This window comes from Phascolarctos cinereus, unplaced genomic scaffold, assembly GCF_003287225.1.
Source record: "Phascolarctos cinereus isolate Bilbo 61053 unplaced genomic scaffold, phaCin_HiC Scaffold_4;HRSCAF=312, whole genome shotgun sequence".
Taxonomy (NCBI): domain Eukaryota; kingdom Metazoa; phylum Chordata; class Mammalia; order Diprotodontia; family Phascolarctidae; genus Phascolarctos; species Phascolarctos cinereus.
The window spans coordinates 556,139,290-556,163,775 of record NW_027555847.1 but is presented as its reverse complement, the minus strand read 5'-3'; the positions used below and the strand labels follow the sequence as shown (position 1 = coordinate 556,163,775).

At 38.5% G+C, this 24,486-nt stretch overlaps 1 protein-coding gene across 1 annotated transcript in view; it reads left to right on the top strand.

The window, feature by feature from the left end:
* The window catches only part of STMND1 (stathmin domain containing 1), a 37,040-nt gene extending 13,439 nt beyond the window's left edge, over nt 1-23,601 (top strand). The window contains exons 3-5 of the mRNA XM_020986802.2: nt 3,253-3,404; nt 13,336-13,467; nt 17,293-23,601. Coding sequence (XP_020842461.1) covers nt 3,253-3,404; nt 13,336-13,467; nt 17,293-17,583 — 575 coding nt within the window. The 3' untranslated portion in view covers nt 17,584-23,601. The remainder of the gene's footprint in view (nt 1-3,252; nt 3,405-13,335; nt 13,468-17,292) is intronic.
* Nucleotides 23,602-24,486: the final 885 nt, after the last annotated feature.

Genomic DNA, 24,486 nt, shown 5'->3' with positions numbered 1-24,486 from the left:
GGATTACATGCCATCTTGGGGAGGGGGGAAGAAAAGGAGGGGGAGAAAATTTAGAACTCAAAATCTTATGGAAGTGAATATTGAAAACTAAAAATTAATTAATTAATTTTAAAAACCTTACAAAAATAAAATAAAAGAGGTCCATGGCCCTCTCAAATGCCAAAGGCCCCTCATGGCAGTGGGCTCAGTTTATATGTCCTTGGAAAAGTAGGTGTTCCTGAGAGCGGCAATCAACTCTGGTTAACAATGAGTAAATGAATATTATGATGAGAGGTAGTATCACAGTGAGGGTCTTGAGCACCCAAATCTTGGCCAAAGAGGTCTATCAATTTCTATATCACCCTCTGACAAAAGGGAGAATCCACATTTTTCCAGACGTATCTGAATCAACAGAATGAATCCACCCATTTGTCTTAATTCAGAATTTCTCTTCCTGTCTTTGATTAGATCTTAGATTGGCTAAATCATTGCCCAAGATTTCTCCTACTGGTTGATTTCTGGATGAGGAATTAGAAAGGGGAAAAATCGTGGTCCCAATATAATAATAATTTATTAAATACAAGAGAGAAATAATCATTTCTCTTAGATATAATCGTAACTATAATTTATGGTATTACATGATAAGTGCATTAGAGAGGAATAAAACAAAGTGCTATGTAAAGTCCAAAGGGGGAAGTTATGACTAATGAGTAAGTCAAAGAAAACTTCATGAAGGATGTGGGATTTGAGTATGAATAATAATTTAACAGATGAAAAAGGAAACATTTCAGGCATAAGGAATGGTATGACCAAAGGTATAGAAGGGAGATAGCAATTCAAATTTGGAGAACAGGGAGCTGGTTAGAATATAACGTGCAAGGAAGGGAATAAAATTAAATAATCCTAGAAAAGTTAGATGGTTATCAGATTATGAAGGGTATTAAATTCCAGGCAAAGAAGTTTGAGCTCTATTCAGTACACAGTTGGGAACCACTGAAGACTTTTGGGCAATGGAGTGAAATGACCAGCTGTATGAATTAAGAATTATTCTGGCAGTGGTATAAAATAAATCTTAGAGGAGAGAGAGAGCGGAGGTGGTGAGACAAGTTAGAAAGCTATTGGCAATAGCCCAGGGGGATGGTAATTAGAGTCTATAATGGAGTGGTATCTGTGGAAATAGAGAGAAAGAGACAGATATAAGATCGAGTGAGGAGGTAAAATGAACAGGATTGGTTAACTGGATGAATGTGAGGGAGAACATGTAACAACAAGCTTTCAAAACGTGGGTGAATGGTGGTTCCATAGACAAAATTGTCATAAAGCAGGAAGAATAGGCTTAGAGGATAACATCATAAATTCACTTTGGGAAATGTTGAGATCAAAATGCTGAGAAAACTTCCAGGGGCAGGTATCTTGGAGGCCCAGCAAGTCCCAGGCTATACACCCCTGATACACTATTTCAAGGGGTCTGCTAAACTGCTAATTCACACAAACCTCAAGCTTTGTCATCTCAATCTTCATTTAGCTTCAAATGTATGTAGTTATTATTCATTTAAAATTTTTACTGAATTCATGGACAGTTTTGTCATTATTCATCTTTTCAATCATTGTATTCTAAGGATCAAGCTCTCTATGAGAGTATGCTCACTTTTATGCAATAAAGGTGTCCCTTTAGTTAGGAACCTCTTCTTGTAACAGTTGGAGAAAGAGGAGCACAGAAAAAAAATTCAGGTTTGATTCTCTCAACAGCCAACTAACTCCTTGGTTTAATACTTTGAAATTAAGTTCTTATTGTATTTGCTATTATGCATTTAGTAGATATTCTTAGGGGCATATTGAAAAGCACTACTGAAGGAGAGGAGTGGATTTTTAAAAATATTCACATGCTAGAGTGAAGGAAAATGACAAAAGGCCACTGAATCTGAAAGCCAAGCACCTGGATTTAAATGCTGGCTCTGCCACATGCTACCTATGTGACCATAGACAAGTCAATTAACTTCTCTGGCCTCCCCCAGCCCCAATTTCCTAAAGCAAAATTAGAGGATTTGGACTAAGTGAATTCTAAGGCCCCTTCACGCTGTAAATCTGTGATATCCGGTTAGGTTTTATTCCACAATTTCACAGTAAAAACTCACTCATCCTATCTACACTGGCCTGCAGAGTTAAGAATTTCTATGAAATTCCTCCAATGGAATGGAAGGAGCTTGTTTTCTACTGAAATTAAGCTTTTTTTTTTTTTTTTTCTAAGTATGCTTAAGGAACTCCTACTGTGGGATTACAAATTACCTCTTCCCACATGGACCTATCACTGCCCAGCTACATACATAGAGAGTCCCCTGGGATTTGCTTAAGATACAAAAAGATGACATGGTCATCCCAGGGTCACATACCCAGAAACGGTGACAGGGATTTGAATGGGATTCGAAACCAGGTTTTCCTGACTCTAAGTCTAGCTGTCTCCAAGTCTTTATTTTTTAAGAATAGATGGCAGCATATTTCTGGGGAGAATGTAAAGTGTTGTTACTGACAGAAGAAAAAACACAACAAAATAGAAATGCATTTGCCCAAAACAAACCAGCAAAGTTCATTTGCATGATACAGAAATGAGGCTCATTAGCTTACTTATATATTTGGGTGATTAGCAATGGGGTTTCTTTATCACTGGTGCCCTCCTATAAATTATTTCAATATTGATTTTTGAAAATAGTTTTTGTGAAGGATTGGCTGATGTTATATGACTGAGTCTGATATGGTCCAAAGACTCTTTTCAGAGAAGACCTAGCTCTACTGATACAGATTTAGCAGATGGTGTAATTGTAAACTCAGGGTTGCAGAACCAGAAATCTCTTGGCAACATCACACTGTTTATCATTTGTATCCAAAGCATAGAAACCAATCTGCAACTGCAAAGAGTTACCCAAAGAATTCCTTATTCTTCACTGCTCTCTGGCTTTATAATGAGGACAGGCGACAGAGGTAGCCATACCCAAGGGTATGAGTGTTGTGACAACGCCTCATCGGGCTCAGCAGAGAGAAATGGTTTTTTGTCTTCTTAATAAGTGGCCTCCCAAATAAACAGGGTTTCCTGTTCCTTGTGGTTCCTCCCTCTGTAGGAACGCTGAGAACCTGAACTTGCTCAAAGAATAACAGGTTTTATTCTGTGCCCGGAACAGTCTGTGGGTCACAGTATTAGGGCTCTGAGGAAATGAAGTAGTGTGATTAATTGTGAGGTGGGCTCTGATGCTTGTTTTGTCTTCTTTATTATTTTTAAAGAACTAATGATTAATGGATTAATCGATACGTCCCAACACCTCCAGAGTCGAGAGAGGCCAAAGTCATCAGACATCCTGGAGGAACTTTTCATTCAAGGAATAATACAAAGTCCAAGTAAAGTATTTAGAAATGGAGAATCATATAATGTCATGGCAAGTAATTAATTTATAATAAACTTTAGAATGTAGTTAAAAGTAAAAGCAGTGTATGATTGTTGATCGGAGAGTATAAACTCCAGTGAATATATGTTAAGTATAATTCTCAAAGTATCTTTCTGAGTTAGTCCCCCTCCTCCCATGAATTCCCTGTATCCTAACATGCAAAATTTTCAGTTAATTCCTGGGCTGCCTTAAGCATTCATGAGGCACTAAAGAGCCTATGAAGTCTTATAGACTCTGAGGTAAACAAAGGAAACCTTGAAATTGAAGTCTGGTTTTTTCAGGGTAAAGATTGACTATCAGCCACAGAATACAAACATACACCCTAATCCTGCTGAAAAACTAAGATGAAACTACAATTTTAGTGATGGTTACTCTATTGCTAATTATGTACCTTCTCGATTTGATCTGTTTGCCTGGCTTACTTGACTATACAATTATCCCTTCCACATTGTGAGAGTTAGGGACGTGGTGCCCCTACACAATGTGGAAAATCTGTGTAAAAATTTTTGGCCCTCCCTTCATACCAGAGAAGTCTGAATTTTTTTCTTTTTTTTTTTATGGGGTGTTTACAGTATTTTATTGTAAAATCTGGGTTAAGTATTTTGTCATAAGCTCTGTTATCTGCTGGTTTTTTCATGTCATCTTCGGTTTGCAAAAAAATCCCCACAAATTCCCATTTAATTTCTTATGTTAACCCAAGATATATCGAAACCATCAACAAACCCCACAAAATGGGGAAAAGTCACAACGTGGAAGGGATAACTATACTGTTTGTTACCATGGGTAGAATTTGCCACAGCCACTGCTGATAGACTGTAAGTTCCTAGAAGTGTCTCTATCCCAGAGAGCCTACCACTGCGAGGATGAAGCAGATTGTGGGCTTTGCTGGTGAGTCTAAGCCACAGGCAGGGGAGAAGGAAAAAGAGAAGAATAAGAAAGAAGGGGAGGGGGGATGGGATGTGAGAGAGTAAGGTGATGTATGATTGTTGATCAGGAAGCATAAACTCCAGTGAATGCAAGTTAGATATGATTCTCAAAGTGTCTTTTCGAGCTAGCTAGTCGCTCTCCTCCCATAAGTTCCCACTGACCTAGCATGCAACATTTCCAATTAATTCCTATGCTGCCCTAAGCATTCATTAGGCACTAAAGAGAAAAAAGGAAAAGAAATGTAAGAAAGGAAGAGATACATGTGGTTAAAAAAAATCAGTTGAGTATTGGCCAAGAATAGTGTCAGGTGGCACTCAGTGACACCAATAGTGGAAATTCATCAGGTTTCCCTGGTTTGTAACAATAGTCGCTTATATGTGTATAGCCCTTAAAGGTTTGCAAAACACTTTCCTGTAGACTGTTTCATAGGATGCTAGAACTAGATGGGGGCTCAAAGGCTATGTAGTCCCACCCACCCCCACATTTTAAATATGAGGAGACTCAGGAAAGTGAAGTGACTCAGCCAAGATCATTCACTTAGTCAGTAGCAGAGGTTAAATTTGAAACAAATTCCTCTAATTCTAAACCCAGGGCTTTTCCTATTGCCGCATGATGACTTATTTCATTTTGATCCTCAGAGATAGATCTAGAGCTTTAGAAGATCTCAGAGGCCCCCTAGCACAACCTCATTATTTTACAGCGGGAAAGCTAAGGGCCTACTAGTACAAGGGCATACAGGAAATAAGCAGAAGAACTTGGATTTCAACCCAGGTCTTCCGACTGAAGAGACAGTCCTTTTTTTTTTAGGCAATTGGGGTTAAGTGACTTGCCCAAGGTCACACAGCTAGTAAGTGTCAAATGTTTGGTCTGAGGTCATATTTGAACTCAGGGCCTCCTGACTTCAGGGCAGGTGCTCTATCTGCTGCACCACCTAGCTGCCCCTAAACAGTACTTTTTACCATGACAACGTTTTGTCTTATTCCTTTTGGTCTTCATTTAAAAAAACAAACAAACTGTGAAATAGGTACAAAAACTACTGTCATCTCTATTTTAAAGAGGAATTGGGATTAAATGATTTGCTCATAAGCTAATACAGGGTGTCCCAAAAGTCTTGGTGCAGTTGAAAGCTATGAAAGCACTTAAGCTATTAAAACTTACATCTGCACTAAGACTTTTGGGACACCCTGTATAGGGCAGTTAAAACTTGAACTCAGATGTTTTGGCACCTAGTCTAAAGCACTTTCCCCCTCTGCTGCAATGTCTCTCAGTATTTTCATGATAATAACAATAATAATAATAGACAAAGCAAGCACTGGGTTCAGAAATCAGAAAATTCATTTTGTATGGCCTTGTGATGGTGCTTAACCTCTTTCCAATCTTGCCTCAAGGCAATGCCCTCACCTTGACATCTTCCATTTACTTCAGGTAGCTTTTTTTGGGGGGAAGGGGATAATCCAACTCTCCCTGAACCCATTTGGGGTTTTCTTGGCAAAGATGCTAGAGTGGCTTGCCATTTCCTTCTCCAGCTAAGGTTACAGATGAGGAAACTGAGGCAACAGGGTTATGTGACTTGCCCAGAGTCACACAACTAGTAGATGTCTGAGGTCATATTTGAACCCAGGTCCTCCTGAGTCTAGGGCCAGTGCTTTATCCATTGTGACATACATCTAGCTGCCCCTTAAGGCAGCTTTTGCTATGAAGGAAAGGAAAGGAATGAGCTCCAGAAGAAAGGGCCTAGAGAAAAGAAAGGAAATGTAAGGAGCATAGAGAAAAGGTAGAAGGGCTGGGGATCCTAATAATAAGTAGCTCATGTTTAGAGATCTCTTTCAGGTTTGCAAAGTGATTTTCATCTCCAGTGTCATCTGAGGCTAACAACAGCTGCGTGAGGTATGCCTTACTATCATGCCCATTTTAAAGAAGTGGAGCCCAAGGCTCAGAATGGTGAAATGCCTTGTTTCTATTTACCTGAAGCAGGCTCTATCCTCTCCATCCTGCTGTCAGCTGGAAGAGGAGCAGCAGCCACAGCATGTCCTACAAGGGGCAGGAATCAGATTTTAGAAAACCTACTAAGTGTCATCAGCAGACTTGGAGTAGGAAGGGAATGTGATGTGAAAAAAGAATGTAGTGTAATGAGACATGTGGCAGGGGAGAATTGACTTCCTTCATTGAGCAACTCTTTATTAAGCACCTACTATGTGCAGTACTACGTCAAGAAGAGGAAAGTACTTACAGCAGGGGCAGGAAGAGGAAGCATGCTTTTGGTACTGGTGAGTGTCTCAGAACAGAAAAGGAAGGCCAGCAAAGGAAAGAAGACCACTCACTGTGCAGTTTCTGAGAAAAAGTGGTAGGTCGACTAATGCTGACAAATGACTAGAATTAACAAATGCCCACCTAGGGGAAATCATGGGAATCTTGATTATGAAGTCGGGGGGGGGATGACATTAAGATATTTTTCTATGATTCAGATGTCAAAGATGAAAGTGTATTGTAAGCTTAGTAAGGGTGGGGATAAGATTAATATGTGATGGATTGTGGAAGAAATATATCTGTAAGGAAAAAATAAATAAAAGAATTTCTGGCTTGACTTTGTCGCAATACCATTAAGTCAGCCAAGGATAAAGACTGTTTACATATTATTTAGAAATAGAATGGTTGCTAGAGACATAGCTAAAACGTTGTCAGAGGGATATAAATGTGAGGCCAGACTGGCAGAGCAGAGCACAAATAAAATAGCAATCAGGAACTGTAATGGAGTGCCAGAGTGACCCAGGATAAACCTGGCATGAGGCAGGATGGAAACACACCAGGCTTAGCGGGTCATTATGTTCCCGGAAATCCTGCTACCATCAACCCTCCCTAGCCCCCAATTCAATGGATGGTAAAAATAATAAAAATAAAAATAAAGTGTCAACAGTATAATCCAGCATTAACTGAAATATGAAGTCTGATGATTAGGAGGACAGGATGGTCCCTGGGAAAAGTATCTAAATGGATGGAGGTGATTAAGGACTGGACCTGTGATTTCATTGGTATTAGGAGGGCTTAGATGAGAAAATTCCCTCCACTAATCTACTTTCTCTGCAGCTAAAGTCTTAGAACATTAGCTAGGGCACCGAGACAGGGTTGAGTGACTTGTCCAGAGTCTCGCAGAAGAATTTGAGCCTATGTCTCCCTGTCTCTGAGATCAACTCTCTATCCATTATGCTACACACCTTACCTAAATGGAATATTGCTCAATGACCAACAAATAGCAAGAGCTTTCTTGATATACCTAGGAGAGAATATAGGAATGCTAGATGTCTAGTATCTCACATATAAAGTGTGTCCCAAAAGTCTTAGGGCAGTTTTACGCTCTTTAAAGTAGATATGTAACCTATTAAAGCTTATTACTGCATTAACATTCCTTCTAAAGGAAAGTTATGATGTCTATATAAAAAGGCAAGGATGAGTTAGAAGTCTAGATCATCAATGTTGAAAACTGAAACATCGTGTAATAACTTTAGTTTTTTGGAGTAATTTGTTTTGCATTGTTTTTGTGTTTTTCCTGAACTTTTATATCTCCTGAACAGTGAATGTTGTTGTATTGATATGAGAACCTCCAATACGAAAATTTCTTACAATTCTTCCTGCTAGCAACTTGTTAGCCGAGAGAATTGCTTGTTATGGTAAGAGGGTAAGTGACTTAATCATAGTCACAAATCTAAGATACATCAGAAGACTTGAACCCGGGTCTTCCTGACTCCAAGGCTAGCTCTCTATCCAGTTTTCCATAATGCCTCTCAGAGAATAAGTGTTTTTTGTTTCTTTAAAGAGAGGACTGAATATGGTTTCAAGGGCATTAAATAGAAAGAAAGGAAAATCTCACTCAGAGCAAGTGAAAAGAAAATAAAGGGTGAAAGAGAAGATGAATGTAGCAATTATTGAAATACAGTATTAAAATTAATAGAATCAGATTAGCAAGACAGAAATGGAAAAATAAATTACGGCAGAAGTAGCTTTCAGTGTTTTTTTTTTAAGATCTTTCTTAATTACCAAGTGAGAAAAGTGTTTTTGAATAAAATAACATGATCGTAAATGGGAAAATAAATAAGAAAGGGTTTTAAGAAATGGTGCTTATACTACTTATATGGTAACATTGTTATACTGTGAAGATCTGTCCCTCACCAGCCAGAGTCATTATCTTTAGGCCCCATTTGTCATCTATGTCTAAGGACAGTTAGAGTGAGCAGATAAAAGAGCTTCAGCTATCCTCCGAATTGGGAGAATCCCCTGAGTGCAGCCGTTCTCAGGCGGGCTGTGGAGCATCTGTGCCCACCACAGGGAATCCCTTTTGTCTGTTTTTCACTTTGATTATTTGCTTGTGCATAAGTACTGAAGGAATTCCACTGTGCCTGCTGGATAAGCAACTTGTAAGCTTCCCCCATCCCTCCCTTCTCTCCCCCTTCTCTCCCTCTCCCTTCTTCCCCTTCTGTCTGTCTGTCTGTCTGTCTCTCTCTCTCTCTCTCTGTGTCTCTCTGTCTCTCTCTCTCTCTCTCTCTCTCTCTCTCTCTCTCACACACACACACACACACACACGCGCACACACACATACACACACACACACACACACACACACACACACACACCCCCCAAGGATTACTCTGAAGATGGAGCACAAAATGCTAGATGAAAAATGCAGTATAACTAAATATAAAATATGCTAAATGGACCTGCCAGCAACTTTAAAGCATCTTGAAGACATTTCTATGGACATCTAAAACGTCAAAATATATGTCAAGATAGAAGCTTGGGTACAACTAGATATACTTAGAGAGAAAGATGAGTGTGACTCTCAGTTATATACATGTGCAATCCCTCTCCCCATTTATGACAAATATTTTATTCCTGAATTTCCCCTTGCCACCTAGCATACAATGAGGTCACTTACCCTTATGATCCCTTTCATCAGTTAAAACTGGCTTAATCAATGAAAATCAATAAGAATATTAAGTTAATAAAAACATAATTATAAGGTAAACTGAGAAATAAATGCATATTATTTTATTTTTATTAAAATTAATTTAAAAAATGTTGGTCCAGATTTGTGATTTCTTTAGTGTGGGGAATTCCTTGAATGGAAGGAAACTCCCTCTGAGGCAGACATGTAACTTAACGTAACTTAGATTTTTAGAGAGCTGAGGGCCCTGAGAGGTTGTGACCTGTCCATTATAATATACCCAATATGTTCCAGAGGCAGATCTCAAATCCAAGTCTTCCAAAGTCTAAAGGCAGTTCTCTATCCACCATGCCACTCCATCTCTCCCTGTTAGAAATGTCAAGGTAAATATCAATGACTTTCTGGATCTTTTATATCACTGATCTTTTTTATTAGTGTGGATAATTGAAAGTCAACTTCCTGATATGACTTGGGGTGGGGGGGAGAGGAGAAAAGGACAAAATATTAGTCCCTCTCAAAGTAAGTGAAACTGTCATAAACATGACTGAATTTAGTGACCTTGTACCAACCTGTCTGATAGTCTTTATTGAACTTCATGGGGAGATCTCTAAGATGGAGGAAGTTTGACTGAATCCAAAATAATACCAGCAAAAACCCAGTGACCTTCCCAAGAAGGTTTGAGAAGTGGAACAAGATTTACAAACATCTCAAGAGAAGCTCTGGCCCACTGCCATTTGGTGCATAGGGTTCCTGTTAGGACTTGAATCAAGGTAGGTTCAGACTTAGGTCAATAGCTAATTAGGAGACCTCTGAGAAATACCTAGATGATTCAGGAAGTGGTATGTAGAAATTCAGTTGATTAGACAAGTAAGAAGTAAATGTTTTTCTAGGATGTCAGACTATTAGACTTGAAAACTGATCAATTAATCAATCAAGAGGTGTTTATTAAACACCTACTAATGCAGATACTATGCAAGGTACAAGTGATAGGAAAACAAAAATGAAATGGTCCCTAATAACAAATTGGTTATGTTTTTGAAAGCGATTTTAAAAAATATTTAGATTGGTGACAGCCAGTTTTTTTTTAAATTTTTGTTATTCTTTTGAGATGCCAACATAGAATCAGAGATTTAGAGGTAGAAAGGACCCCTGAGATCATCTAGTCCAAACCCTCATTTTATAGAAGAGGAAAACGAGACCCAGGGAGATGAGATCTGTTTTGTACAAGTTCACACAGGTAGTAAGTAGTAGAGGTAAGGCATGAACCCAGGATCTCAGACTCCCAAACCAGTGTGTGTTGTTCTATTAAAACAAAGACTAGCATAGCGTGCATACAGAAAAAAGAAAAGCCAGCATCCCACATATGACTTTTAAAAGGTAAGCTCAAGATAGAGGTGGTGGGAGAGCCTCTCTCTATTTAGAAAAAAAAATGAGCTATGGATGGAATGAAATCTCAGATCCATCAGAGTGGAACCAAATTCTAATATTCAACGAGGTAGAAAAGTCCAATTTTCATTCAAAGCACACTTTCCCTACCCCCTTCCAGATTCACATTGCTAAATTAAAACCACCCAAAATCCTAGAGTCCAACTGTGTCTTCTTTTTAGGGGTTTTGTTATGTGAAATTACAAATTTAATTTCCTTTTAGTTTTCGCTATTGAAGAATTTCAGGTCATTAGACTTAACTAATACTGATTGTAATATCTCTGGGCCCCAACAATTGTTAGAGTAACAAGTAGTTTCTTTTTCAGCAGATGTCTTTCACCAGCAGGAGGCCCAAGTGCCAATCGTCATTAAAAAGAAAGAAAAGAAGAAAAACAACAACCACAAGCACGACAACAACAACAACAAACACCCTGGTTTGTCAAACACATCCCGCGATCTATATGTGGTGAAGAAATTCTCACCACATGAACTCTCCAATAGTTGCAACTGAGCCAAAAAGCAAATAGATTTTTTTCTCCTTTCTTAAAAAATAAAGCAACCTGCACAGAATCATAAAATTTTATGGAAATTTTGAAGAGATCTAAGAGAGCATTTAATTCAAGCACTTAAGAAACTAAGAAATGAGGCAAAGAACAGCCTCTTTACCTAGTCAAAAAAGGCTCATTTCTTATTAAGTCTTAATCACTGAATGGGCTTTGCCTCAGTCCACCTGAGACTGTTAAAGACCTTGGTTTGAAAAGGCCAAGGTCCCCCACTGCAGCCTGGGCCATCTCCACTTGTCCTGATCTATATCAGGCCTCTGGACCCAGATGGCTCCAGTGGAGAAAGTGAGGCTGGTGACTTTGCATAGCCCTCCCTTACTTAAATCCAATTCACTTGCATGTCATGGCATCACCTCCATGATGCCATGGTACTCTTTGAGAATGAAGGACAAACAACAACAATAAAAAATTATGAAACTAAGGCCCAGGAAAGTTAGGAAGATTTGCTCAAGATCACACATTATGTGTCAGAGCCACCCCTAGAATCCAAGGCTCTTGGCTCTCATGCCTTTCTTTTGAATTTTGCTCTTCCCCTTCTTAGTAAATACAGTATAATAGTTGTGATTTTTAGCATTGTGCTTGTAGTCAACATTTTCACTGAATGAAACTGATATTCCAAGTTCCATGATTTTCTCCAAGCTAGAACAAGACACTTCCAAGCCCATTGCCTCCTAACATGGATGTCAGGATTTCTCCAATGTGAAACTGGGAAGGAGATAGAAGGGACACAAGCTGTGGTATCTGCAGGGAGCCATAGTTAAAAGGTCATAGTATCATGGGCAAATCCATAATGGTCTTGGGAGAAATTTCTTCCTGAGATTCATGGATGTAATTCTTTCCATGCTTTAGGGAAGCTCTTGGATCAAAGGGGAGGAAAGGGATCCCTCTCAGGTGGGTCTGATTAGTTTCCCGTCCTTGAGGTTGCATGGGAATGTCAGTCATCTAGGAAACTAGACATATCTAGCTTCAAAAGGAAAATTCCAGATACATGGGGGCTTCTAGAGAAGGTGCAGAGCAGGAAGAAGAGGGTACCAAGTAAGAAGAAAGGATGTAGCTAAGGTTAGACAACTGGTTATATAGGGAAATACTAGTCCAGAAAAACCGAGATGCAACACACTGCTTTCCCGCAAGTCAAGTAATCGTGGTCTGAGAGTCTAACTCCTGTTCCAGCAATGACTCAAGAGACAAAGCTATAGAAATCTATCCAGAGACTGACCAGACTTTGACATCCAAAGACCTACTTCAGGAAATCTTCTCCAAGACCATAAGGGCTATTGCAGGAAGAGGTACCAATGACCACACGGAAAGCCCCTATGGGGAATGTGCAAGCGTTAGTATCTGCCCTGGTTGTCTGTGAGAGCAACAGTGCATGTTAGACACATCAACACATGAGTCAAAACTAATTTCAACACCTAAGGTGTTCTTGATTGAGGTCAAGTGTACCTGTGGTGCAATGGATCGAGCGCTGAGCCTCAAATCAGGAAGATATGAGTTCAAAGCTAGCCTCAAACTCTTACTAGCTGTGTGACCATGGGTAAGTCATTTAAGTCACCTGTTGCCAGTTCCTCAAATATAAAATGAGCTGGAGAAGGAAATGGCAAATTACTCCAGTATCTTTGCCAAGAAAACCTCAAATGGGGTCACAAAAAGTTAGACATGGCTGAACAACAACATAAATCAATTGCTAACTCACCTCATTTTTCCATCTTCTGCTTATTCTCAGGAATCCTTTCTACTTCATATTCTTTTCAATCTAGTTTCCAAAAAGCTTTGCCTTCTTGCCACATTTTTTTTTCTTTCACACATAGTTTGTGATTTTTAATACTCTAGAAAGTGTGAGTTTTCTCCAACCTCCTCTTTAGGACTTTCAGCCGTTGGCAACGTTCAGTTCTTAAGCTGGTACTATTAAATAGTCTTAGCTTTTCAAAAGGTTTTTGGCTTCCTCAAGAATAAAGCAGGACAAAGCTTGGGTGCCTGCCTGCCACCTCCCCTCTCTTACCCTGCTACCCAAGCATGTGGTTTTTTTTCCTTTCCTTTTTTTTTTTTCATTTTGAAAACTGTCTTTCTCCAGGTAAGCACAAATGAGAAGCCTCTCAGGAAGCCACCTGCCAGACTGGAGAAACTTAACACCAAAAGGGAAACAAATGGGTTCACAATAAAAAATATAGAAGAGAAGATGAAGGCAGCAGATGAAAGAAGGAAGGTAACTTCACTCTCACATGTACCACAGGTCCACTGAGTGAGGATCTGTGCACTAAACTCAGTCCTTTTCAAACTTTTCTGGCAGGACTTTGTCCTTTTGAGACAGATCCCCCAGTTTGGATGGAATATTATAAGAATGCTTGTGTTTTAATAGATTTCACCTTTCTTTTCTTAACTTGTGTTTTAACCTAGGAATAGCATAAAGTAATTTTAAGTTGATGGTATTAGTTTTGCCTGAGAGAAGTAGTGTGGAGTAGGAGGCAGAAAATTGACCTTGGAGTCAGGAACATCTGGGTCCAAAACCCTCTTCTGCCAGACCACTCAATGTCCCAGGCTGTGGACTATAAATTGTTGCCATCAGCTCTGATCTGCATTACTGCAAGGAATTTCCTCAACAGAACTTCCTTCCAACAATACAATTATGGGTACAGGGGTGGGAAATCTGTGGCCTCGAAGTCACATGTGGCCCTCTAGGTCAAGTGTGGCCCTTTGACTGAATCCAAACTTCACAAAGTTCACAAAGAGGGATCCCTTTCCTCCCATTTGATCCAAGAGCTGCCCTAAAGCATGAAAAGAATATACATCCAGGAATCTCAGGAAGAAACCTCTCCCAAGACCGTTATGAATTTGCTCATGATGTCATGACATTCATGAAGTTTGAATTCAGTCAAAGGGCCACACTTCAGAACCTAGAGGGCCACGTGTGGCCTCGAGGCCACTGGTTCCCTACCCCTGGAGACTAAGGGGAAAAAATTATGCCATCTATGCAGCTTAAGGAAGATGCCACTTTCCTCCATTCTCCTCTCCAAAAAAAAAAGTAGAATTTTCTTTATATGGAAGTACTAAGAGGGAAATCTCAGTGCTGTGAATTTTAATTAGGAGACTAGAATTGGAGAAGGAGCACAAGCTTTTATGATACCAGAATTCATAAGTGGAAGGATTATTGAGTTAGTCGTCATCTGACTTTCATTGACACAGGCTATATACTCATATCTGCTAGATTCAAATCAGACATTTGGAGCTCTAGTTGTGATTCAAGAGGGACATCTTCCTGAGGCTTTTATGCCTGGACACATTACGCTGATTTCTGAGACATCAGGCCAGTTATAACAGGATAGAGGTTCTCAAAGTGAAGTCTAGGGACCCCTGGGGGTCCCTGAGACCATTTCAGGAGGTTTTCAAGGTTAAAACTATTTTCATAATAATACTAAGACATTTTAATTTCTAATATGGTAGATATCAATAGATATAACCTATATAAACAGAAGTTCTTTGGGGTCCTCAATAATTTTCAAGAGCATAAAGGGGGACCCCTTTGAGACCAAAAAGTTTGAGAACTGCCATAGGAGATGAATTTGTCCCATCAGGAATGTCCCCTTTCTCTATTCTCCCTTGCCCCTAGAAACTTTCGGGTTGCTTGAAGAATAAACAGCTGGCAAAAACAAAGAAAAGAGAAAAACAAAAATAAGTAAAATTTTAGTTATGAGGAATATCGTCTATTTACCTTGGACCTAAGTCTTCAAGTTCTTTAAGATATATTATAACTTGAGCAACAATTTACCAAGCTAAAAATGAACAAGAAAGAAGGCCCTTTAGCTATTAGAGGAGGAGGAAGAGAAGGAAGAGAAGAAGGGCGGATTAGGAAGATTGTCTTGAATAGGATCAAGCTTGGAATAATTAAAATAACAATGTAGTGAGAATGATGATGTTGATAATGATAATAAAGAATTACAATAATAAACTTGCCATCTTTCATAAACTGACAGACGAGGAATTCCCCTAATACAAATGTAAACCTCAGAATACCTTTCTGAGTTCTACAAATAAACTGTACTGAAAGTGAAGCATTATCAAAGACCAAAATGATGCCCAGGATTGCCTGGACATAAAAATGATCTATAATGTTTTTAATTGGTGCTGCCATGCCAAAGGCTCATAATCTCCAAACTACATGTAAGGAAAAGCTTTAAAAATATAGAGAACTAGCAATGAACATTAAAATGCTGTGGGAACAGGATGAGGTACCTTTCATCTCTGGCATCCTGCCTGCTATAGGAGTTATCCCAAGGATGCCTTCAGGGAGCCTACAGAAGATGAGCTTACATCTCAATGTTCCATTACAAAAACAGTTATTTTATCCAACTTTGCAAAAATAGTCCATGGAACATTAAATACAAAATAATAGCAGAAGGATAGTGATTTGTTCCAGGACTATTTCTATCTGAACTTGGTCCCTCTCCTTGGAGAGGGAGTATGAAATAGTAGCTAGAGTAATAGACTTGATGTCTGGGGCACCTGGGTTCAAATCCTGCCTCTAACACTATCTGTAGGACCCTGAGCAAGTCAATTAATCTCTATAAGCTTCAGTTTCCCCATTTCTAGAATGAGAAGGGTAGATCAGATGGCCTTTAAGATCTTTCCCAGCTCCATATCTCTGATTCTCTGAAAAGTTGAATGAATAATGGTAACAGGTTGAATTTGTATGACAAAAAACTTAAAATTCAACAAAAATCTTTCCTTTATAATGAAAGAGGTTGTGGAGTCTCCCCATCCAGAGATTTTTGCAGAAATGCATAGAGTGTCTATTGTACTGGAAAAACTCAAGGACAGTTCAGCTTGGAGAGAGGATAATGGTAATGAATTAGCTGACCTTTGATGCCTCTCTCAAGGCCATGGTTTTAGAAGTGCTTTTGGTCAAGCAGTGCCATCATTGCATTTTCAGAACCTCAGAATTTTATTGGTGGGAAGGACCTTAGAGATCCAGTACACTCCACTGATTTTACAGATGAGGAAACTGAGGCCAGAAAAGTGAAGTGATATAGTCAGCCATTGAGCCATAACATGGAAGAACCCTAATCTACCACACTCAAGGACTTTGTCTGACTCCCACCACTATTTCTACTGAAGAAAAGCAGTTTTTAAAAGGTCTTAGCAGAAATAGCAACCAAACAAATTTTGTCCTGGGGGTATCTCACAAAATCTCAAAATTGGGAGAGGCCTCAGAGATTACTTAATCTAACCTCTGTTTGACCAAGGAATACATTCTTGCATTCCAAGCACATGGTCATTACTTCCTAAGGCAGCCTATTCCACCATTTTACAATTTATTGTTAGAAAGTTTTTCTGATATGTAGTTGAAATCTTTCTATCTATAGCTTGTACCTACTGCTAGTTTGCTGTCAGAGATCAAGCAGAAAAAGAATAATTCACCTTCTACATTGTAGCCCTTCAGATATCAAAGGCACTATGTGCCCCATATATTGTCTTTTTTGCAGGCTAATCTCCAGAACTTTCAAAAGATTTTATGTAATGGTCTCTAGCCTCTACACCAATCTGATCATGCTCTTCTGGACATTCTCCTTTTTGTCATCTCAAAAACTCAAATGGATCTGTGATCTCATATAGGTGTTCCTCTATTAGATCTCCACTGATGTAGGCTGTGACCCATCCATCCATAGCTGTCCATTTTTGGATGACTCTTGTCTGTGGTCTTCCTATGAGTTTGTCACAGGTAGTCCACTGAACATGCTAGGGGCCTTCCTCACTTTGTCTTGATGTTGTAAAGATGCCAAAGGAGCCTATAGGCTGTCCAATGGTTATCCCCTTGCTCTTTCCATATGACCAACCCATCTTTTTTTTGCTTTTTCATTTCTTTAGTTTGTCATTTCCTAAAATGGTAATGTCAAGCACCAAATGTAACACTTTGTATCAGTTTTCTTTACCACATTCCAGAGTATAATGTTAATCGGGGGTAGGTAGGGCAACATGCTGAGACTCTAGAAGGAACTATTCACTCATCTGTCCTACCTTCAACACTGTTCTGCAGGTTAAAGGTGAAGAAATGAAAAACAGGCTGAGAAGTGAGAGGCCTTTGCCACCAATTGTCCCTTCAAGCACAGCAAAACTGAGTGAGGATGACCCTCCATTTGCCAAAGGATTTGATGCTACAGGCTCTTCTGTGTTTCATCCCTCTGCCATGGAAACAGGAAGGCAAGTGAAAAGGAAAAAAAGCATTGGGAAAGGCAATATGGCTTCAAGTAAAATAAATCAAAGTTACGAAGCCTTTGGGGTTGTGGAGTCTGATGTGCACTACAACACTCCTGATGACGTATTCTGATGCACCAGTGGTCCGCTCTATTCAGTGTACACTACACATGTGATATTTCACTAATTCTTAAAAAATTAAGCCCTTGCTCTGTACCTTTACTTTCCTCTTACAGACTTTGTTACAGTAATTGGTCTAATAGCAATGATATGCATTGCTTAACTCCACCGTTAGTAATCAGGGTTACAGAGATTGTTGATGTCAAGGTTACTGGTTTCACATCCTTGTGGTCCAAATGAAGAGAAGGAGGAAAGGGAGGGAGGCAGCCCCAGGAAGAAGCCTTCTGCCCTGCTGCCTGTGGTCAGTAAAGGCTCAGCTAAGCACTTCCTCACTCAATGTATTCTACCACCTTTCCTTTCCTTTCAATGCTTAGCCTTTCTCAAGTGGGTGACATAATCATTCTGAAGGTCTGTTGCAGCTACTGAAAGATAATTAGTGTAGTAGGAAGAGTCCTGGAGTGTTCAGAGAGACTTAGTTTTGAATTCTACCTCTGACACTTTCTAGCTATTGGACCATGTACAGGAGATTAACCTCTCCAGACCTCAGTTTCTTCATCTATAGAATGGGGATAGCAATACCTACAATACAAATTTCTCTAGTTGTTGTGAGGACCAAGTGAGATCATTCATTCATTCGTTAGTTGAATAATCATTTATTAAGCACCCAAATGGACCAGTCACTGTGCCAGGCACAGAAATAAAAAGATAAAAACAATACAGTCCCTGCCCTCAAGAGTATCTTTTTTTTTTGAGGGGAACAGCACAAGCATGGATAATAAATTCAAAGCATATAAATATAATATCTGAAGGGAGAACTCAGAGAGTTCAGAATATGCCTTGTGTAAGAGGTGACATTTGAATTAATCCTTGAAGGAAGCTAATGATTTTATGAGTTGGAGATGTAACAGATTTAGGATGCAGAATGAGACATATTTTTGTATACAGATATCAAGGGAATTTGTTTTGCTTCACTATGCATATTTGTTATAAGTAATTTATTCTTCTTATTTTTTCCCAATGGGATGGAAGTGGGAGGGAGAGAAAATAAATTTCTCCTTAGTTGTTTTTTTTTTTTCATGGGGGTAGGGATAAGGATGTGAAATATTGCATGCGCTTTTAGATGAGGTCACTGGATTATTAGCTTTTACTTTGTTACAAGAGATTTCTCACAAAGTGGGAGTAATCTTTAAATGTTTTTGATGTGAAAAAAAAATGTTATCGAGAAAAAAAATTTTTAAAAGAGGAGGAGGAAGTATATTCTAGGCATGGGAGATAGCTCAGGCAAAAACAAGGGGAAGAGAGATGGAATGTTGTAGGTAGGGAAACATTAAAAAAGACAACTTTGATTTAAATGTAGAGTACATGAAGTAGGACTGGCACTTCTCAAGTATTTTGGCCTCAAGATTCCTTTATGCCCAAAGAGCTCTTGTTTATTGAGTTATAATCATGAATATTTATTTTATGAAAAATTAAAACTGATCATTTAAAAATATTTATTAATTCATTTAAAATAATAACCCCATTATGTATTAATATAAATAACAAATTTCAATGAAAAATAATATTTTCCAAAGCAAAAAACAATTAGTGAGAAGAGTGGCATTGTTTTACATATTTTTTTAAAAAATCTCTGTAATGTCTGGCTTAATAGAAGACAGCTGGATTCTCATATTTGTATATACACTCATCTGTTGTGTTATGTTGTTTTGGTTGAAGTATATGAAGAAAATCTGCCCCACACAGACATGTAGTTGGGAAAGGGAAGAGTATTTTAATAGCCAAGTAACTTCTTAGTATTATTATGAAAAGAATTTTGATGTTGTGGACCCTCTAGAAAGATCTCAGGAACTCTCAGGGGTCTATGGACCACACTTGGAGAATGATTTACCTTACCATACTTTGTATTGCTGAAATAGCCAAACGTGCAGTAAGCCTGGAGACACACTGTGAAGGTCTTTATGCCAAAAAAGAGAAGTGTGTATTTTATACTAAAGGCAACTGGAAGTTCTTAAACAGGAAAGTGCTGTGTGCCAGACCTGTGCTTTAAAAAGGAATATCATTTTGCAGCTACGTGGAGGATTAGGTTAGAGAGGGGAGATAGGAGGACTGGTTTAGAGAGAGGAGAGACACAGGAAACAAGAAGAACAACCAGGAATAAATTGTAGTAATCCGGGTGAGAGTGGATGAAGGTTTGATGCTGTGGAATAAAATAAGCAAAACTTGCTATTTGACTGGATATGAGGAGTAAAGAAGAGGGAATTTGAGGATCATTACCAGGTTACAAACCTAGTTGACCAGAAAGAGGGAAATGAGGAAAAGACAAGGGCTTTTGATGATATTGGATTGAAGCTCAGGAGAGATTTTACACATATGTGTGTGTATGTATGTATATGTGCATATATACATATGTATACATATATACACACATGTGTGTGCATGTGTGTGAGTATGCACATATGTATATAGAAATATTATATGTATATGCACATATTTTTTGTGCATATGCATACATATACATAGTGTGTGTATATGTAATATATATATACACATATGTATATATGTGAAAATCATCTGCATAGAGATGATCGTTGAATCCCATGATAGCTGATGAAAGAGAGAGCACTACAAGATGGAATGAAGAGAGAAAAGAAAGGAGAAAAAGGCCTAATTCATTACCTGATGTATACCCATACAAAGTGGGCAAGCCATGGATGATGATACAGCAAGGGATACTGAGGAGCAGCCAGAGAAAGAGGGAGAATTAGGAGACAACAGTGACATGAAAAATGAGAAAGGAAAGAGAATCCGGGAGAAGGTGATCAGTCATGTCAAATGTTGCAGCCAGGTGAAAGGAATGAGGATTGAGACAAGGCCTTCAGATTTGTCCATTAAAAGATTGTTGATAACTGTAGAAATAGCAGCTACAGAAATGAAGGAAATGAGTGAAGACAGATTTTTCTAGGAGCTTACCTGTGAAAGGGAAGAGGATAGCAGCTTAAGGGGAGGTAATGTGAAGCTATCTAATATTTTGTTTTGTTTTATTCACGGGCAGTGTATGCAGCTGATTTGGAGACAAAAAATTAGTGAGCATCAGTCAACAAGCATTTTTTTACTCACTTAACATGTGCCAAGCCCTGTGCTAAGCACCGGGGATTCAAAGACAGGCAAAAGACAGTCCATTGTCTCAAGGGGTTCACAGTCTAATGGTAGGCAACATGTGAACAACTACATACAAGCAAGGTGTAGACAAGATAAATTAGAGATAACCAAGAGAGGAAGGCACTAGCATTAAGTGAGATCAGCCCACAAAGGGAACTAGTGTGTTAAACCAAAACTAGAGGATGGGCATGAGGAAAGGCACAAGTCTCTGGAGATGGGTGGGATTAAGAGCACAAGTAGAGGAGTCATCCCCTCTGTTTCTTCTTTGTCAGAGACTGGAACGAAAGAGGAGAGAATGGGGCACTCCAGGGTTGGCATTTGGTAAGGTATATGTGCAATAGGCAAGGGGTAATGCCTCTAAAGGGCTTTGTTAACAGTAAAGGATTACATAAATGTTAGTTATTAATAGGATTATTGCTATTATTCTTATTCTTATTGGAACCACAAAATCCATCCAGTTACCAACAGGTCATTCTAGGATACTTCTACAAAATAATAGCTGGCATTTATTTAGACCTTTAAGTTTGCAAAGCACTTTACCTATGCTATCTCACAACAAGCCTCTGAGAGAGGTGTTATTATCCTCATTTTACAGATGAGGAAACTGAGGCTCACAGAGGTTAAGTGACCTTGCTTGGTCATACAGAGTGTAAACGTCTAAGGTGGGATTTGAATTCAGCCCTTCTCGACTCCAACTCTCACACTGCCATATCACATCGCTGCCTCTGGTCCATAGCTCGCTCATACGTGACTTGAATATAGGTTTTTTGTTTGCTTCACCAACACACCTTAGAACCCTGTAAGTCTATTGTGAGCAACAATGTGATACATTTTGTATAGTCTGTGGAATGAGTCCAATCACTGTTGCACAATAACGTTAGCTGACTCCCCATACAAGTGTATGTATCACAGGTATGCTATTTAAAAGATCTGTTGTTGTTTTATTCCAGTAGGAACCATAAGTAGCCTTTTCAGAATGGTGCCTGGTAATGGCATTTACCCATTATGTAAAATGGGGTAATGACTGGAACAAATTTTCACGCTGCGGGGAGTAGAACTATGAGCTGTGAGTGTGGAGGTTCGGAATTTGTTTATTTTTTAAAGGCCTGCTAAACTTAAAAAAAGACTAGAAAAAAATGAAAAACATTAACAAATGTATGCTTGTTGTTTTTAATCTGGAAAATACAAACAAAATAATGGCTGTGTAGATGGCGCAGTAAATAGAGTGCCAGGCCTAGAGTCGGGAAGACCTGAGTTCAAATCCAGCCTCAAACTCTTGCTAGCCTTTGTGACCCTATGCAAGTGACTAAACCCCATTTGCCTCAGTTTTCTCATCTGTAAAATGAGTGGACTGGACTTAAACCCTGAATTTTCTTCCTGCTCTACATCTGTGATTCTGTGATCTATGACCTAAATTATAAGGTCATTTTACTGTTAACATCACTGACTTGAAGCCCTCCATGGTTCACGCTGGAATTGGGGACCATGAAGAATAAAAATACCTTCAAGGAAACTAAGTGTCCTCATCTAAGAACTTCGAATTTCTGTTGCAAAGAAATTGTACAATTATCCGTGGACTTCCTGCTTAGTACAAATGATGGAAAAAAGAACCATAAACTATGTTTTCACTTTGCATTTAAAAGGGACCCTTTTCTTGCTTGCCTCTTAAAGGAGAAGAAAATAATTTGGTTACACTGCAAACTAGCCCAAACGGCTAGAACTGAACTTTCAAAATTTAATTCATTATTACTATGTCCAAAGGGCTATAAAACTGTGTATGCCTTTTGATCCAGCAATAACTCTAATTGTTTTTTTAAGAAAAGGCAGAAAGGACCTATTTGTACCAAAATATTTATAGCAGCTCTTTTTGTGGTGGCAATGAATTGGAAATTAGGGGAATGTCCATTAATTAGGGAATTAATTAATGTCCTTTAATGTCCATTAACTAGGGAACAAGTTATAGTATATAATTATAATGGAATACCATTGTGCTTTAAGAAATTATGAGCAGGGTGATTTCAAAAAAACCTGGAAAGATTTAGATGAACTGATGCAAAGTGTAGTGAGCAGAACCAGGAGTACATTGTACACAGTAACAGCAACATTGTACAATGATCAATTGTGAATGCTTAGCTGTTCTCAGCAAGACATTTCCAAAGGACTCATGGTTAAAAAATGCTATCTACTTCCAGAGAAAGAACTGATGGAGTATGAATGCCGATTGAAGCACACAATTTTTCACTTTATTTTTTTCATGGTTTTTCTTTTGGTCTGTGTTTTCTTTTACAACATGACTAATATGGAAATATGTTTTGCATGATTGCACATGTATAACCTAATTGTTTATTGTCTCAGGGAGGGCAAGGGAAGGGAGGGAGGGAATTTGAAACTCAAAATTTTTTAAAAATTGAATGTTAAAAATTATTTTTACATGTAATTGAGAAAAAAATTAAATATTCAAAAGTGTTGAACAAAAATAAATAAATAAAATTTAGTTCATTAAGCACAAGAAATTTTAAAAATGGGAAACTTTTTTTATAAATGTGGGAAGAGTTAAATAAACAGAACCATAATAATCAATACAATCAATTATTCGATACAACTACAATGATAGAAATGAAAAGAAAACCAAGCTACAGAGGAATTGCAAAAGCCAATATTGTTCCTTGAAAATGGATCATGAAACATGCCTCCCGCCTGTTGGCAGAGGCAGGGACTACCAGGGCAAAACATTGCAGACGTTGTCATACATAGTCATTGTACTAGTTGTTTTGCTTAACTGTTTTTCTTTTGTTACAAGGGGGAGTGGAGTTCAATTTGTATGGGTGGGTAATATCCAAAAATGACTGTGATATAAAAACAAAAGACAGTAATAAAAGATACATTTTTTAAAGATTTTGGTTTATTGGAATCTTAAAATGTGTGATGTTAATTACATAAGGACAATTTAAATTTAATTGCAAAACATAAATTTTGAGCACACTCAGGACATTTCTGCTAACAGCAGAAACGAATCTTTAGGCAGACTCAAAGCAAGTTAGGTTAGAACATTAGCATAGTTCTCTTAGCTGATGGTGGTTGAAAGAGAGTTGTAATATTGAACAAGTTGTGTAATCTGAGAGAAGGCCCTCCATCTCCATGCAGATGACTCATTGATTTATATATCCATTCCCAGTTGTTTTCTTGAGCTGCAGTCTCACCAGTTGCCTACTGGGTATTTAAAGCCTCAAACAAGTCCCAAACAGATTACATTATTTTCCCCCTAAAACCTACCCTTTGCCAAATTTCCATATTTCTATGAAAGTCACCACCATTCTTCCAGTTCCCCAGGTTCATAACCTCAATATTACCCTCAGCTCCTCACTTTTTTCATCCCATATATCTAAACCAGAACTTGTTGTTACTACCTCCACGTCTTCCATCTGACCTCTTCTCTCTATTTTATAGTCTTTCACTGCTTCTTGACCAGATTGCTGTAATAAGCTCTTCATTGGTCTCCTTGCCTCAAATTTCTCCCCACTCCAATCCATCCTTCACATTGTTGCAGCAACAAAGGAAAAAAAAAAACCCAAGAGACAGAATAGTTTGGATAATTAATAATCAACTTATTAATTAGGCTAGCTAATAATCAATAAATTTATTATCAGCAGTTTCTCTTGGAAAACCAAAGACAAAACCATGGGAAGGCTAAAAACCTTAAAAAGGGGATGCCCCTGAGAAGTGAAAATTAATCCTGATTGGTGGGCATTTAATGGGA